This window comes from Phacochoerus africanus, chromosome 16 (genome assembly GCF_016906955.1).
Source record: "Phacochoerus africanus isolate WHEZ1 chromosome 16, ROS_Pafr_v1, whole genome shotgun sequence".
NCBI lineage: Eukaryota > Metazoa > Chordata > Mammalia > Artiodactyla > Suidae > Phacochoerus > Phacochoerus africanus.
In genome coordinates this window covers 7554935-7569889 of record NC_062559.1, presented here as the reverse complement: position 1 = coordinate 7569889, position 14955 = coordinate 7554935, and the positions used below count along the sequence as shown (strand labels likewise).

Below are 14955 nucleotides of genomic sequence, written 5' to 3'. Positions count from 1 at the left end.
GCCTGAAGTTTGGAGGGGAGAGGAAATGAATTCAATTCTGATTCACTCGAGTGTTAGCCATCCCATTTAGTTTCATATCAGAGCTCTGTTATTTAACAATATTAAAACTGACATTATCATCTCTGCCTGTGCGATTGCCAATGTCTAACTTGCAGGTAGTTCCATCTTAGGCCACAATAAGGCAATATCATCTATTGACCCTCTAACACCAGCAAATCATAATACATAATACCCATATCCCCTGTACTTAATGAAACACACAACCCCCCTTAAGTCCTGGCCTGGCAACCTACTTGTGCTGCTTCTGTCCACTGGCCACTAGGAGGCACTGTGGCTCCATTTCATTGTCGTCTAGTGTCTACATGCTGAGACCTCCCTGGAAAGAGAGAATTAAGGAAACTTTAGGGTTGGGTTTAGATTTAGGGTGTTGCCCGTGTCTTAAATGAGGGCTGAGAATGAAGGAACTAGAGACCAACTCTTCTTCCTTTGTTATGGAGATGGGTTTTGCGCCGAACTGATTCTGAATTGCAGGTTTGTTTGCAGTGGGCATTCCTCCAAGACATTCCTCTTAAGGCATGCCTGCACAAAGTGTGGGGTGATGCAGTTTGCATGTGTGGGTTGGGAAATGCAGAGACTCAGTTTGAGGGGCAGAGCAGTCTAGCAGACCTGAACCTAAGCAGCCCAGGCCAGCCACCAGCTCTGCTGTACTTAGAGGGTAAGGTGGGGGAAGGGCGGTTGCTTCCTTTGACCTCATCAGAGGGCCCCTGGCCCAGGGATGCTGACAGCCACAGTGATACCACTGGCAAACCCATTTCTCAGGCAGGGCTGGACCAGAACAACAGATTTTCTCAAGCACCTTTACTCTCAGCAGGAAGATGCAGTGTAGTCTTGGCTTTGCCATTCACTCCAGAGGCCCATGTGCCCCGTGGAAGCTAATGAGGTCTGGCAGAGAGAAAGTTTTTGCCTGGGTTTCCCTTGGCCTGATTTTAAGTTCTTTCTATGTAACTGTGCATCGGTCTTGAGGCAGAATAATAAACTCGGGTAGTCAGTGTAGGATCTTGGGCTTGGATGCATTCTTTGATATGGCTATTGATTAACATTTGTGGCTTAAGGGCTCCAGGGAGTAACATCCCCACAGGCCTTGTTTACTATAGGGAGTGTACCTAAGCCCTTTTGCACATAAACACCTAACCCCTGTGACTCAGTTTACAGAAAGAAAAGGGCAAAGAAACCATGAGACCTAAGAGACATTTCCACCTGAAGACGCCTGTTGGACAAGGACTGATACAGGTAATTGGGCAAGGCCAATGGGAGAAAACCACTTCTTTCTGGACCACACGTTGGTGCCCCCCCCCATCTTTTTTTTTTTTTGTCTTTTTTCCATTTCTTAGGCCGCTCCCGCGGCATATGGAGGTTCCCAGGCTAGGGGTTGAATCGGAGCTGTAGCCACTGACCTACACCAGAGCCACAGTAACATGGGATCTGAGCCGCATCTGCGACCTACACCACAGCTCACGGCAACGCCAGATCCTTAACCCACTGAGCAAGGCCAGGGACTGAACCTGAAACCTCATGGTTCCTAGTCGGATTCGTTAACCACTGAGCCACGACGGGAACTCCAATCCCCCCCATCTTTAAGAGATAAAAACCCCTATAAGACAATAGAAAGCAGGGGCTCTTTTCCCCACTCCCAGCCTGGGAGCTATTTGCTTTCCTGTAATAAATACTTGGCTTGCTTGCTGCCTGTGTGTTCAAGAAGTTCCTTCTTCAGCTGCATGAACAAGACCCTGGATTCTGGTAACATCTTTCCAGGATCAGTCTCCCCCCTGTATCTTGAATCCAGCTACTGCATCTTTCACCCACGAGCCCCACGGATATCAGATTTCTAGTGCTACTCCTGCGAGTGACCACATGAATTTGTGACTTAGAACAATACAAGTTTATTATGTAACAGTTTTGAGGGTCAGAAGTCCAAATGGGATGTAAGTGGGTTAAAATCAAGGTGTCAGCAAAGCTTCATTCCTTCTGGAGGCTGGAGGGGAAAATCTGTTTTCTTCCTTTTTTCAGCTTCTAGAGGACACCAGGACCTCTTGGCATGTGGACCCCTTCAATCTTCAAAGCCAACCGATGACTGATTGTCCTTTTGCATTCTGCATCCCTGGAACCCTCCCTTCTCTTCCTTCTCCCTCCACATTTTAGGGCTCTTGTGAATACACTGGGCCCATCTGGAAAATCCAGGCTGGTCTCTCTCTATTAAGGTCAGCTGATTAGCTACCTTAAATCCACTTGGAATCTTAATTCGCTCGTGTTACATAATGTAATGATAGGGATGGAATAGGATATTTACACAGGTAGTTTTGTAAGTCCCAATAAGGGGCCATAGATAAAAAGGGAAACCTAGGGAACTTTGGAGATCACTGTCAGTTAATAACTACTCAATAGGGCCATGAGAACAAGGCAGGATTTCTTGACTAGCGGCGGCGCAAGATATGCCTCAGGTCATTGGGTGGGGGATGGGGTGAGGCCTGCATTCAGTTTCAGACCAAAAGCAGGAGTTTGAGGACCGCCCTTTTGCTGATTTGAATAAGCACCAAGATACCAAGGAGGACCACTACTCCAAGAAAAAGGCAGAAGCAGTCCTTTTGCACTGCCCACTCCCCTTGGATTATAAAACTGTAGCCCACCCAATCCTTGGGCCAGAGCCTCCTTGCCTGCCTGCTCGTATCTCTCACAAGCGTCCTATCTTTTTTTTTTTTTTTTTTAATAGCCACATCCAAGGCATGTGGAGGTTCCCAGGCTAGGGGTCTAATCAGAGCTGTAGCCGCCAGCCACAGCCACAGCCACAGCCACAGCAACACCAGATCCAAGCTGCATCTGCGACTTACACCATAGCTCATGGCAATGCTGGATCCTTAACCCACTGGGCGAGGCCAGGGATCAAACCCGCAACCTCATGGTTCCTAGTTGGATTCGTTTCCGCTATGCCATGACAAGAACTCCACAAGCATCCTATCTTAATAAACCTATTTCTTGCCTCTTGCTTTGTCTCTTGCTGAATTCCTTCTACATGGAGGCATTAAAGAACCTGAACCTCAGTAAGTCCAGACACCTGGTGAGTGAGTCTAATTTAGAAACTGTGGGTTCAAATCCCAATCGAGGTTTAGGATAGGTTGGAGTCCCAGTCTGTGTTCAGGGCATTAGTGCTGTCAGTTTCTGTAACCCATCCACAATTCCAGGGATTCCAGGATGATGGGCATCTTTGGGGAGCCATCATTCTGCTTATCACACCTAGGTAACCAGAAAGGTGATACCGGAATCCAGGTTCTTGTTCATGGCATTCTAAGAATGAACTCTGCGAACACACAGGCGGCAAGCAAGCAAAATCTTTATTAAAGGAAAGCAAATAGCTCCCAGGGTTGCTGGGAAGGGGGAGAAGAGCACCCCTTCTTTATTGTCCTATAGGGATTTTTTTTTTTTGTCTTTTTGCCTTTTCTAGGGCCGCTCCCATGGCATATGGAGGTTCCCAGTCTAGGGGTCTAATCGGAGCTGTAGCCGCTGCCAGCCTACGCCAGAGCCACAGCAATGTGTGATCCAAGCCAAGTCTGTGACCTACACCACAGCTCAGGGCAACTCCTATAGGGATTTTTATCTCTTAAAGATGGGGGGTACCAACGTGGGGTCCAGAAAGATGTGGTTTTCTCCCATTGGTCTTGCTCAATTATCTATATTAGTCCTTGTCCAGTAGGGGTTTTCTGTAAGTTTTATGGTTCTTTTGTCCTTTTCTTTCCTTAGATTAAGTCACCATTCCTCTCATTTCTTTTTATCAGTTGAGGAGTGAGCTAGAGATTTGCATTTCCTATAGTAAACAAAGCCTGTGGGGAATGCGCATTTCCTATAATAAAACAAGGTCTGTGGGGGTGTTACTCCCTGGAGCCCTTAAGCCACAAAGGTTAATCAATATCCCCACCAAAGAATCCATATCAATATCCATATCAAAGAATGTACCTACACTGACTGCCCGAGTTACTATTCTGTCTCTGAGAACAGATGGCAAGGGCCAAAGTTCAGTTCACACTGGTAATGAGACAAGGAGCTCACCTTTAAATATTTGGAGTTTGAGGTTCAAATGGATATAGCTGGCAGGCTCTGGATAAGAGATAATATAGAGAGGGCATTAGGACGTGATGATGCGAAAACAAATCTACATGAAGCCTCCAAATGTGTAAATCTGTATCTCAGATCATTTATACCTGAGTTCAGTCTTGCCTTGTTCATTTCCCAGAGATGCAGCCTTCTAGAGAACTGAAGGGACCTTTTGAGACTTGGGTGTGGTGGCTCATTCGGTGACATCACTGCCAAACACATCTTGTGGGGATAAAATGTCCCAAGCGCCCTTCTCTGCTTATGCACAAAGAAGTCCTGGTCTGGGCTATTCCACACCAGCTCTCCTCCAGCTATGCTCACCGGAACCCTTTGCTGTGTGGCCCTTTTTCTCTGGGGAGTAGGTGAGTCCCCAGAATATTCAGCATTTTCATGTTAGCTTTCCCTGTTGTGACTCCAGGGTTTTTCTTATTCTGTTTCCAAACTCTGTCCCCTTCTGCAGAGCCTGCAGATGCTGGAGTCACCCAGGCACCCAGACACGAGGTGACAGAAGTGGGACAATCAGTAACTCTGAGATGTCAGCCAATTTCAGGTCATGAATCCCTTTATTGGTACAGACAGACCTTGGGGCAGGGACTGGAGTTTCTGGTTTATTTCCGCAACGGACATGCCATAGATGAGTCAGGGATGCCCAAGGACCGGTTCTCAGCTAAAATGCTTAACACATCATTCTCCACTCTGAAGATCCAGCCCACAGGACCCAGAGACTCAGCCACCTACGTCTGTGCCAGCAGTGTTGGCACAGCACTGCAGAGTCACCTCCTGTCTGTGCAGAAAACCCTTGCTTCCCCTTCTGGCTCCAGTCCCCACCATTCTGAGTAAAAATCTTACCTGCTCTTCCATCACCAAGAGAAAGTGGTCTTGGGGCTTAGCAAGGACAAATGGTGACAGACAGAAAATCTTGTGTAGGAAATAACACAGGAATGGGTTCAGGGACCCCTCAGACATGATCTTTGGGCTCAAAACCCACCACATGTGTTAAGAGAAATGTTAATTACCCAGACTGAAGAATTTCTTGCCCTCCTGCCTTTGCCACCCCACCTGGAAGCAGCTCCTGATAACAGCCCTCCACATTCTTCTCTGCATTATTAGTAGAATCCCTACCCCCCAACACACACACACACACACACACACATTGACTTGATTATAATAGAATCGTAACTGTGACTGTGGACATTCTGTTACAATACAGATGTTCCCTTAACATATATGGGGCTTTCTTAATACACTTAAAAACAAATACCCATAAGTGGGCAAAGCACACATTTTAATTCATTAGATGTAAGTTACCACACTGGGATATCGAAAATCGTGCAGACCTGGCCAGTCTAACTTTGCCCTCTTATCTCCTTGGTCATATGTCCTTAAGACTCTAATATCTATTTTTCCTTCTGATTTATGCCAGATAACATAACATTAGGCATTCTTTTTTTTTTTTTTTTGTCTTTTCTAGGCCGGCACCCATAGCATATGGAGGTTCCCATGCTAAGGGCCAAATCGGAGCTGTAGCCACTGGCCTACACCACAGCCACAGCAATTCAGGATCCGAGCTGGGTCTGCAACCTACACCACAGCTCATGGCAATGCTGGAGCTTTAACCCACTGAGCGAGGCCGGGGATTGAACCCACAACCTCACGGTTCCTAGTTGGATTTGTTAACCACTGAGCCACAACGGGAACTCCTAGGCATCCCTTTTGAATGGCTGTAGTTAACTCTCTTGCACAGACTTATCTGACATCCTGATCCCTTCTCAGCCCCTATCAGGGCATCTTTGGCAACTGGTGCAAAGGATGTCTCTATTTTGAGTGCCCAAGGCCATCCAGAGTTCTGTCAGAGAGGCAAATTCCACTTGTCACTGTCCTAGTTTTTGCTATTCAAAGATGGAAATTCAGTTTCTATTGCGTTTTATACCAAGAGACGTGATATACTTCTATGTCTGATTTCTACACATTCTTTTTTCGCCTGGCTGTTCCCTGCAGCTCCCAGGTCATTTTCCTTCTGCTTTAAACCCCAGCTCCCTCACACACTTGGCATTAGAATGTTGCCTTTTATCTGTCTGTCTGTTGCCCGCACTTTTTTTTTCCTTTTTTGGATCGCATCTGTGGCCTATGGAAACTCCCAGGGTAGTGTTCGCCTCAGAGTTGCAGCGGCCAGCCTACACCAAAGCCACAGCAATGCAGAATCCAAGGCGCATCTGCTCGACCCACACCTTAACCCACTGAGCGAGGTCAGGGATCCCGTTTTCAGGGATACTGTGTTGAGTTCTTAACCGCTGAGCCACATTGGGAACTCTGCCGGCACTTCTTTACCATCAGATGTCTCCTTCTCCTTCACTTCTCCCCACCATCCAATCCTGCGATCCTTCTTGGTGATTTAATCATCAAATAGACCATTTATTATCACACAGGCAAGTTTTGTTCTTTCAGTTTCTTGACCTTCTCACTTCCGGTGATTTTTTTTGACTCCGGTATTTTTCAGATGCACTTCCGTGATTACAGACCATGTCACGAACAAGTGCTTTCCAAATGTTCCAGTTCCATCATCCTACGCTCCTACCATGACCTCCTTTCTTTCCATTTCATTAACTCAGGGACGACTGCAATTATTGCATCCACTGGACCTCAGTACACATAGCCAGGATCTATTAAACTCCCGTGTTCTTAATTCTCACACTGTCTAAACCAGAGTTCAAGATTTAACCCTATAATATCAACCCTGGTTAAACCGAATGAATTAAAATGCCTCCTTTACCTGCTTGGGATACTTTTTCAGCATAATGGAAAAGCCCATATCTGTTAAGTGGATGTTGGCATTAAAACAGAATGTCCAGAATTATGTTAAGAGGTTCTACTACAATCAAAACAAAACAAAACAACAAACCTTGTATTGAGAGGGAGGCGCGGGGTGAATTCTGTTAACAACTTAGAAGAGAATGGAGTGGGCTGAGCAGCCATTATCTGGGTACCTATAAGTGGGGAAAAGGGGTGCAACTAAAGGAACTCATAGCATTTCTACAATGATCAGACCACATCATTGTCCTTTTTTTTTTCTTTTTCTTTTTAGGAGGTTTCCAGGCTAGGGGTCAAATCAGCTACAGCTGCTGGCTCACACCGCAGCCACAGCAACGCAGGATCTGATCCTTGTCTACGACCTACACCACAGCTCAGGGCAACGCTGGATCCTTAACCCACTGGATGAGGCCAAGTATTGAACCTGCAACTTCATGGTTCCTAGTGGGATTCGTTTCGGCTGAGCCATGACAGGAATTTCCCCACATCCCTGTCCTTGACAGAAACTTTTTGCTTCTCTTTGAAGAGCACTGCATTGGGCCACCAACTGTGTACAGGTAAACTGAATACTCTGCTTACATTAAAAGTACCTCGGGAGTTCCTGTTGTGGCTCAGTGGTTAACGAATCTGACTAGGAACCATGAGGTTTACGGGTTCAATCCCTGGCCTTGCTCAGTGGGTTAATGATCCAGCATTGCCGTGAGCTGTGGTGTAGGCCACATTGCTCTGGCTGTGGTGTAGGCTGGCAGCTACAGCTCTGATTCAACCCCTAGCCTGGGAACTTCCATATGCCATGGGTGTGGACCTAAAAAATGAATAAATAAATAAATAGATAAATAGATAAATAAATAAAAAAATGTACCTCTTTCCTCCTACCTGCTTTGTAGCACTATTCATTAAATATCAGGTTTAGGATTTCCCATTGTGGCTCAGTGGAGAAGGAATCTGACTAGCACCCATGAGGACGGAGGTTCGATTCCTGGCCTCGCTTAGTGGGTTAAGGGTCCAGCGTTGCTGTGAGCTGTGGTGTACGTCGCAGACTGGGCTTGGACCCCATGTTGCTGTGGCTGTGGCGTAGGCCAGAGGCTACAGTGCCGATTGGACCCCTAGCCTGGGAACCTCCATATGCCGTGGGTATGGCCCCAAAAGACAAAAAAGAAAAAAAAATCAGCTTTATATAATCTTTATATAGTTACAACTTTGTAACTATGTAAAAACCATGTAATAAACTAAGTATATAAAACTAAATAACTATATAAAAACTGCATAAAAACTAGATAATTAAGCACTAAATGTATATGATCCCATTTATGTGAAAACATTTATTGGAATTCCCGCTGTGGCTTAGCAGGTTAAGGACCCAACATAGTCTCTGTGAGGATGCAGGTTTGATTCCCTGCCTAGTTCAGTGGGTTAACGATCTGACATTGCCACAAGCTGGGGTGTAGGACACAGATGCGGCTCATAGCTGGTGTTGCCATGGTTGTGGCTGAGGCATAGGCCAGCAGCTGCAGCCATTTGACCCCTAGCCTCGAAACTTCCATATGCTGCTGGTGCAGCTGTAAAAAGGAAAAAAAAAATGTATATGAATAAAGAATACAGGCAAATAGAAATTTACATCTATTAACCTTCAGGACTGCTTATGTATTTTGTCAATTTTTTAAGTTTGCAAGATTATGTATGCACCAAGAATGCTTCCACTTTAGAAAATCAAACCATATGTTTTTACATATGTCGTATTTGTAATATAAATTCTCATAAGCAATGAGAAAGCTGAGGAAGGATATAGAGCAGGTTCTTCTTACTGGTAATTCAACAAGCTGGGACTGGAGGAAGGGCAGGGGAGTGATGCCTGGCTTTGTGTTATATGTAACTTTTTCTCACATTGTTTCATTTACTACCAAAGCAATTTGCGAAATTTCACTCCCCCAAATTCTTCAAATGCATAGAAGGTCTCAAAGAAAAAAAAGGAAAACCCTCAGCTAAGAGGAAAAGAAAGGTAAGTGCTACCAAAGGCCAGCGAAGAGCCCAGATTTCTCATTAGATGCACCCTTGGCGGGGGGATGGGGGGGTGGTCAGGGGGGCAGTCTTCTCAAGCTCCCCAATCAATGTGAGATGAGTCCCTTTCCAACCAAAAGTCCCTTGACTCCACCAAGGGAAATACACTTTCACCAACTCCGTTGGAGCAATCATTTTGAAGTTTATTTGTGGGAAAAGTTAAAGCATATTCTAACTATACAAAATTGTAACCAAAATGCATCAATGAACAAGAAAAACCATCAAAAAGTATAAATATGCAATTCATGGATGAGCAAAGCTGAATGTCCAATAAATATGGGAAAAGGTGCTCAAATTCATTAGTATCAATAAAAGGCAAACCATAGCTATTCCGTTCCCCATCCTTTATAATAGAAAAATTGAGAAACATGATAGTAAGTTGGTTGGTATGAGGAGAAACAATTATTTTCAGACACTGCTGTCCAGAATGCAAAGTACTACAGAGACTTTGGAGAGTAGTCCTGCAGTATTTAATAAAGCTGAGAATGTCAGGGAGACAGGGAGAAAGAAATTTTCTTCTATCCCCATACATTTTTTTTTTTTTTTTCCTTTTAGAGCTGCATTGCTTCCTCAGTATGTGGAAGTTGCCATGCAGGGGTCGAATTGGAGCTGCAGCTGCTGGCCCATGCCACAGCCGCAGCAACACCAGATCCCAGCTGTGTCTGTGACCTACACCACAGCTCACAGCTACGCTGGATCCTTAACCCACTGAGCGGGGTCAGGGATTGAACCCACATCCTCATGGATTCTAGTTGGGTTGGTTACTGCTAAGCCACAGAGGGAATTCCAGAAGACAGTACTCTTGTGTGAAAGGAAGAGGAAGGCCTTAAAGCTGGGAGAGACAGATTTTAAAGGCAAGAGGAAATGCATTTGGGTTCAACTGCTCTCAAAGAAGTTATTAGAAAAGAGAGAGATTACAGCTATGATAAATTCATTTGAGAAAAAAAAAAAGCGAGAGAGAGATGTTTTCTCAGTTGTTATCAAGGTATACCAGATATCTGGGTCCCAAGACGCCCTTGAGAAATAAATGTAGGCTCTCAGAGGGCACAGGGAGATAGAAGGAGCTCTCAAAACCGTACCTTGATGAAGGGCGACATATAATGTAGACAGTTTTGAAAAGGGGTGAATTGAAAAATACCCAAATTAGGGAGTTCCTGTTGTGGTGCAGTGGAAATGAATTTGGAAATGAGGTCTTGGGTTCGATCCCTGGCCTCGCTTAGTGGGTCAGGGAACCTCCATAGGCTGTGGGTGAGGCCCTAAAAAGACAAAAAAAAAAAAGTGCTTGTTTTAGAGACCTAGATATTAATTTCAGCCCTCTCACTAGGTAAGAGTGCAGAGATAAAATCTAGACGATCATATTAGAGAGAGTTATGATTTATGCCAAGATGCAAACATAAAATTAAAGCAAGTGTTCAATTCCAGTGATTACCAACACCACTATATTTGAGAAGCAGCAGGATGAATTTTAAAGGCATTTAAACTTTTTGGAAATTCAACTTCATCTTTCTTAAAGGATTAGGTAATCACAGAGGGAAATACAATGATTACATTTCTACCTTTCTGGTAGAAATAAAATGCTATAATGGAAAAAATACCATTCAAGGCCTAGAGCACTCCAGATTTGGAAAAAAAAAAAAGAGAGAGAGAGAGTTGATAAAAACAATTAAAGAAATATATATATATATTTTAAAGTTGATAAAAACAAAGAAATATATATATATATTTTAAAATTTTATAATAGAAGTAGTCTCTGAATGTTGGCATTTTATTGTTGGTAGTTCATTATAATGTCATTTAGGTGAGTCATTGAACTGGTTGTTTTGTCCGAATGGGAAACATAGCAGGATGGATTCGAGAGGGAAAGAAGAATGGAAGGCTAATTCGCAGGTTTTCATCCAACACGGCCTTGAACTTATTTGATTACTATAGTGCTGTGAACTGTTTCATGTCCTTGGAGGTCCAGCTTAATGGCCCTGCTGTGGTTCTAGGAATATATTCAAAAGAGCAGTGCTTGATACTGGGTGGGTGGGAGGCCCCTCGGGAAGGTGGTAGCAGAGTTGCCCTAACAGATGGCTCAGCTCTTACTCATCAGAGACACGATGGATGAGTCCGAGGTATTAAGAGGACACACATCTTGAGAATCTTAGGGAGAACGTCTGTTCCCCTCTCTCCTTTGTGGGGAGTTCTCTGGAGCAATGCCCTGATCCATCTGCCTTGAACCTCACTCTTTTCTTTGATAGAACTGAGTTACTGATTAGAGATTTTGGAAAGAAGGAACTCACAGGCCCAGATGAAGCCATCCTGCTTCTATCTTTGTATTTGTTTGTCTGAGAGAAGGTGCTTTCTATTCTCCTGGCTCAGAATTATCATAAACTTAGTGTTCAGACTCTATTCAGTGGAAAAGCCTGGCTGCTAGGGAAAACGTGGCCCAGAGTGTACCTTCAAATCCTAGGAGCTACTAGTCAGCTGTATATCTTAATCCCATCTTTATTGGCACCAATGCTGAAGTTTATCTGACTTGAGTATCTCTTTCTCTCTCATTTTAAATCTTAGAAATAGAAGTTATTTCTGAACTCCTAGAACACCACTGTATACAACTCCCTGTTTCCCTGTACTACTGTAACAGCACAGTTCCCTTTGGGTCATAACACAGAACTCATTTCTAATGACCCTGCCCGATGGACCACCAGGTGACGCTGTGGTTCTGCACATCTCAGTGGCTCTGTGAAGGAGCTGGGAGAGCTGTCTGACCAACTGGAGGTTAGAGAAAAGCTCAGGCTTGGTCTTGGAATCATGAACTTGATTTGCAGACACTGATCAAGTGTTGGAGAAAAAAAAAGAGTAGGACCCAAAGATTTCTATTCTTGTGCAAGTGGGCTAAGATCAAGCCAAGCCTGGGATGGTTGCCTTTAGAGGGTCCAGTGATAAATGAAACACTAACACAGTGCAGTGCACATTAAAGTAGGATTGTGTGTGTGTGTGTGTGTGTGTGTGTGTGTGTGTCTGAGAGAGAGAGAGCACGCGTGAGAAAGAGAGAGAAATAGACAAGTGAAGTAAAAGAGCACACATGATCCCCACCCCTCTTCATCCTTCAATTCAATTCTCATTAACCCAAAGAGATATACACGTTTAGATTGCAAAGAGCATGAGCAATATTCTAGTAGAGGGGCACTCTGCCCCATGCTGCTGTAAGCATTCCGTGGGGCAGGAAAGCAGGGCAGGCTACATCGCTGTAACTACCTAATAATGGAAGTCCCTTCATAGTTGAGGAAGTGCCTTGATGGGAAGGAAGAGCTCGTTGTGTAAGCTCATGTAGATCACGGCGTCAGCTCTCTGCTAAATTACGGGAAGAATGCGGCAAACAAGTCTGTAACATCATCTGTCTTTGCTCCAGGGGGCGCCTCTGAGCCTGTCAGGATGTGCGTGGAGGAGGAGCTGGTTGAGTAAGATCCTGATGGAGGGAAAGCAAAACAATTCCTGCTCAGGAACATCAGAGAAGCTGTTGGAATGGGCTTCCTTCGAACCCCAGCCTCGTCTCATCCTGCCACTGTGTTGGGGGCCTTCAAGGCAGGGCACCGAGGAGAATAGCAGATGTTTTGAGTCAGAGAGACCCTGAACCTTCAGAAATCCGCAGGTGCATCCTCATGGCCAGAAAGAATGCCAGGCCTGGGGTGACCGTAAGACCAATTTTTCTTTCCAGGAAAGATAGGAGCACTTGGGAAGGAGCTGGCTCACTCACAGGCTGAACTTGTTACATGCACACAGCTTCTCTGTTTCATGACGTTTTGCATCCTCAGCTGGAAGATACATCCTGGATTGAGAAAATGCTCATCCTGAATGCTATGCCCTGGGTCACTGTGCTTCCTATGTGTCTCTATTATTATTGTCCCTCCTAAACCCTGTGCCAACTCCGCCTTCTTTAGCCACAGGTCTCAAGATGCTCTCCTGAAACAAACCCTGGACCAGGGAGTAAGCACAGCTGAATCAGCTGAATCCCTAATACTGAGAAAGATTCATGACTTTCAAGCAGCCAATCATATGTGTCTCTCTGTCCACTTGACAAACTCCCAGTTTGGGGAGCTGGAACAATGTATCTCTGTGTCAACAGCAAAGACGTGGAACTAACATGTTCCCTTTTCTCCATGTACAGAAAGCCACACCCTCAAGAACCAGGCCATTTCCCAGATTTTCATCCCTCCCTCACCAGGAAGAGTTCATTTGTGGGTCATGGTTGCCTTAGTAGAGGGAGTGTCAGGTGTCAATCCTCAAAGAACCTTTTAGAGCTTTGCTGGGCATAGAAGATAAGAATCAACTGAGTGCTTTCTTGTGGTTCCTCAAGGACAGCTGAAGCCCTCACTGATCACCCCATGACCCACACCAGCACCTGAAGGATTAATGCAACTTTGATCTTCCCCAAGGAAGCAAGATGGGACCTGCTCCGTGGTAGAGATGCAGAAATAATAGAGGCACTGAGATGGGGCTCGGGGGTCCCTGGTCTCTAGTCTTCACTGGGAACAAAATCTTCTCAATTCTGGCTCTTCCCTTTAGGATCCTTGGAGAGGAGCAAAGTGGCCAAGTCAAAATGCTTTTAGGGGGAATCTGGGGCAAAGCCCTACGGCAGCAAGGAGTTACTTTGTTTCTCTGTGTCTGGGTGCCGGGGAATGCCAGTGAGAGGAACTAAATTAAAGGTCTTGGGATGTAGAAAGTAGTTTAGTGATGTCCAAATCCACAGTGCTGATGACACATCCAAGTGAAAACACCCAGCAGGCAGCCGATTGGTGACATGTCAGAGAAGGAAGGGGGCAGGAGAACACAGGGAGGCGGCAGGTGGTGAAGGTGCCTGGAGCCTGAATGCGCTGGTCCATCCCAGGATAGGCAGGACTTACTCCCATTCATCTGCTTCCAGGGATGAACACTCACCTTTGGGAGGAGATTTGCACAGAAGTGACAGAGAGTATTGTCCCTGACAGGCCACACTCTGCCCCTTGGAGACAAGAGGAACTAGCATCCCCGCCCCTCTGCTCATGCTCACAGGGGCCTCCTCTGGGCGAAGCCTCCTCTGGTGCCACCCCGCCATGGCCGCCAGGCTCCTCTGCTGCATGGCCCTTGGTCTCCTGGGAGTAGGTGAGTCTCCAGAAATAAAGAATCTGCAGTTTTGGACATTCCCAGTTAGGATTCCAATTGTGTCTTATTCTGTCTCCAAATTCTGTCCCATTCACAGCATCCGCAGATGTTGGAGTCACCCAAACACCCAGGCACGAGGTGACAAAAGTGGGACAAGAAGTAACTCTGGATTGTCAGCCGATTTCAGGTCATGAATCCCTTTATTGGTACAGACAGACCCCAGGGCAGGGACCGGAGTTTCTCATTTACTTCAACAACAGGTCTCCTATGGACAAGTCAGGGATGCCCAAGGGCCGGTTCTCAGCTGATATGCCTAATGCATCATTCTCCTTTCTGAAGATCCAGACCACAGAACCCAGGGACTCGGCCACCTACCTCTGTGCCAGCAGCATAGGCACAGTGCCGCAGAGTCACCCCCTGTCTGTGCAGAAAACCTCTGCTTCCCCTTCTGGCCCCAGCCCCAGCCATCCTCAACAGTCTTTCCAGGCTCCTCCCCTATCAGCGCAAGGACTGGGTTTGGGGTTCTGCTGTCCTCAGGGAAGGCAAGAAGGGAATGATGAGCGATCACATTAGGAAATTTGGGGGAGGAAGGCATTAGGGGGCTGTTCCTGGCATTTCTTACGTAGAGTGACAGTCCCTGGCTAAGGGCGGATGGCATCCACTGGGCTTTCAAGTGATTGAATAAGCGGAAAAACTGCAGCCATTCCTCAGTGATAATTACCATCCTGTGTTGTCTTCCGTTAGTGATGAGTCATCCCTTCACGGCTTCACCACCGTCAGAATGATCAGAAAGATCAGAATGATCAGAATGGTTAAATGGAC

At 45.7% G+C, this 14955-nt stretch overlaps 1 gene segment (V, D, J or C); it reads left to right on the top strand.

Annotated features, from left to right (window-relative positions):
• Positions 1 to 12411: 12411 nt before the first annotated feature.
• LOC125117464 (T cell receptor beta variable 12-5-like) lies at positions 12412 to 14955 on the top strand. The segment is given in 3 exon segments: positions 12412 to 13452; positions 14044 to 14133; positions 14231 to 14955. Coding segments are annotated over 2 exon segments (525 nt in total).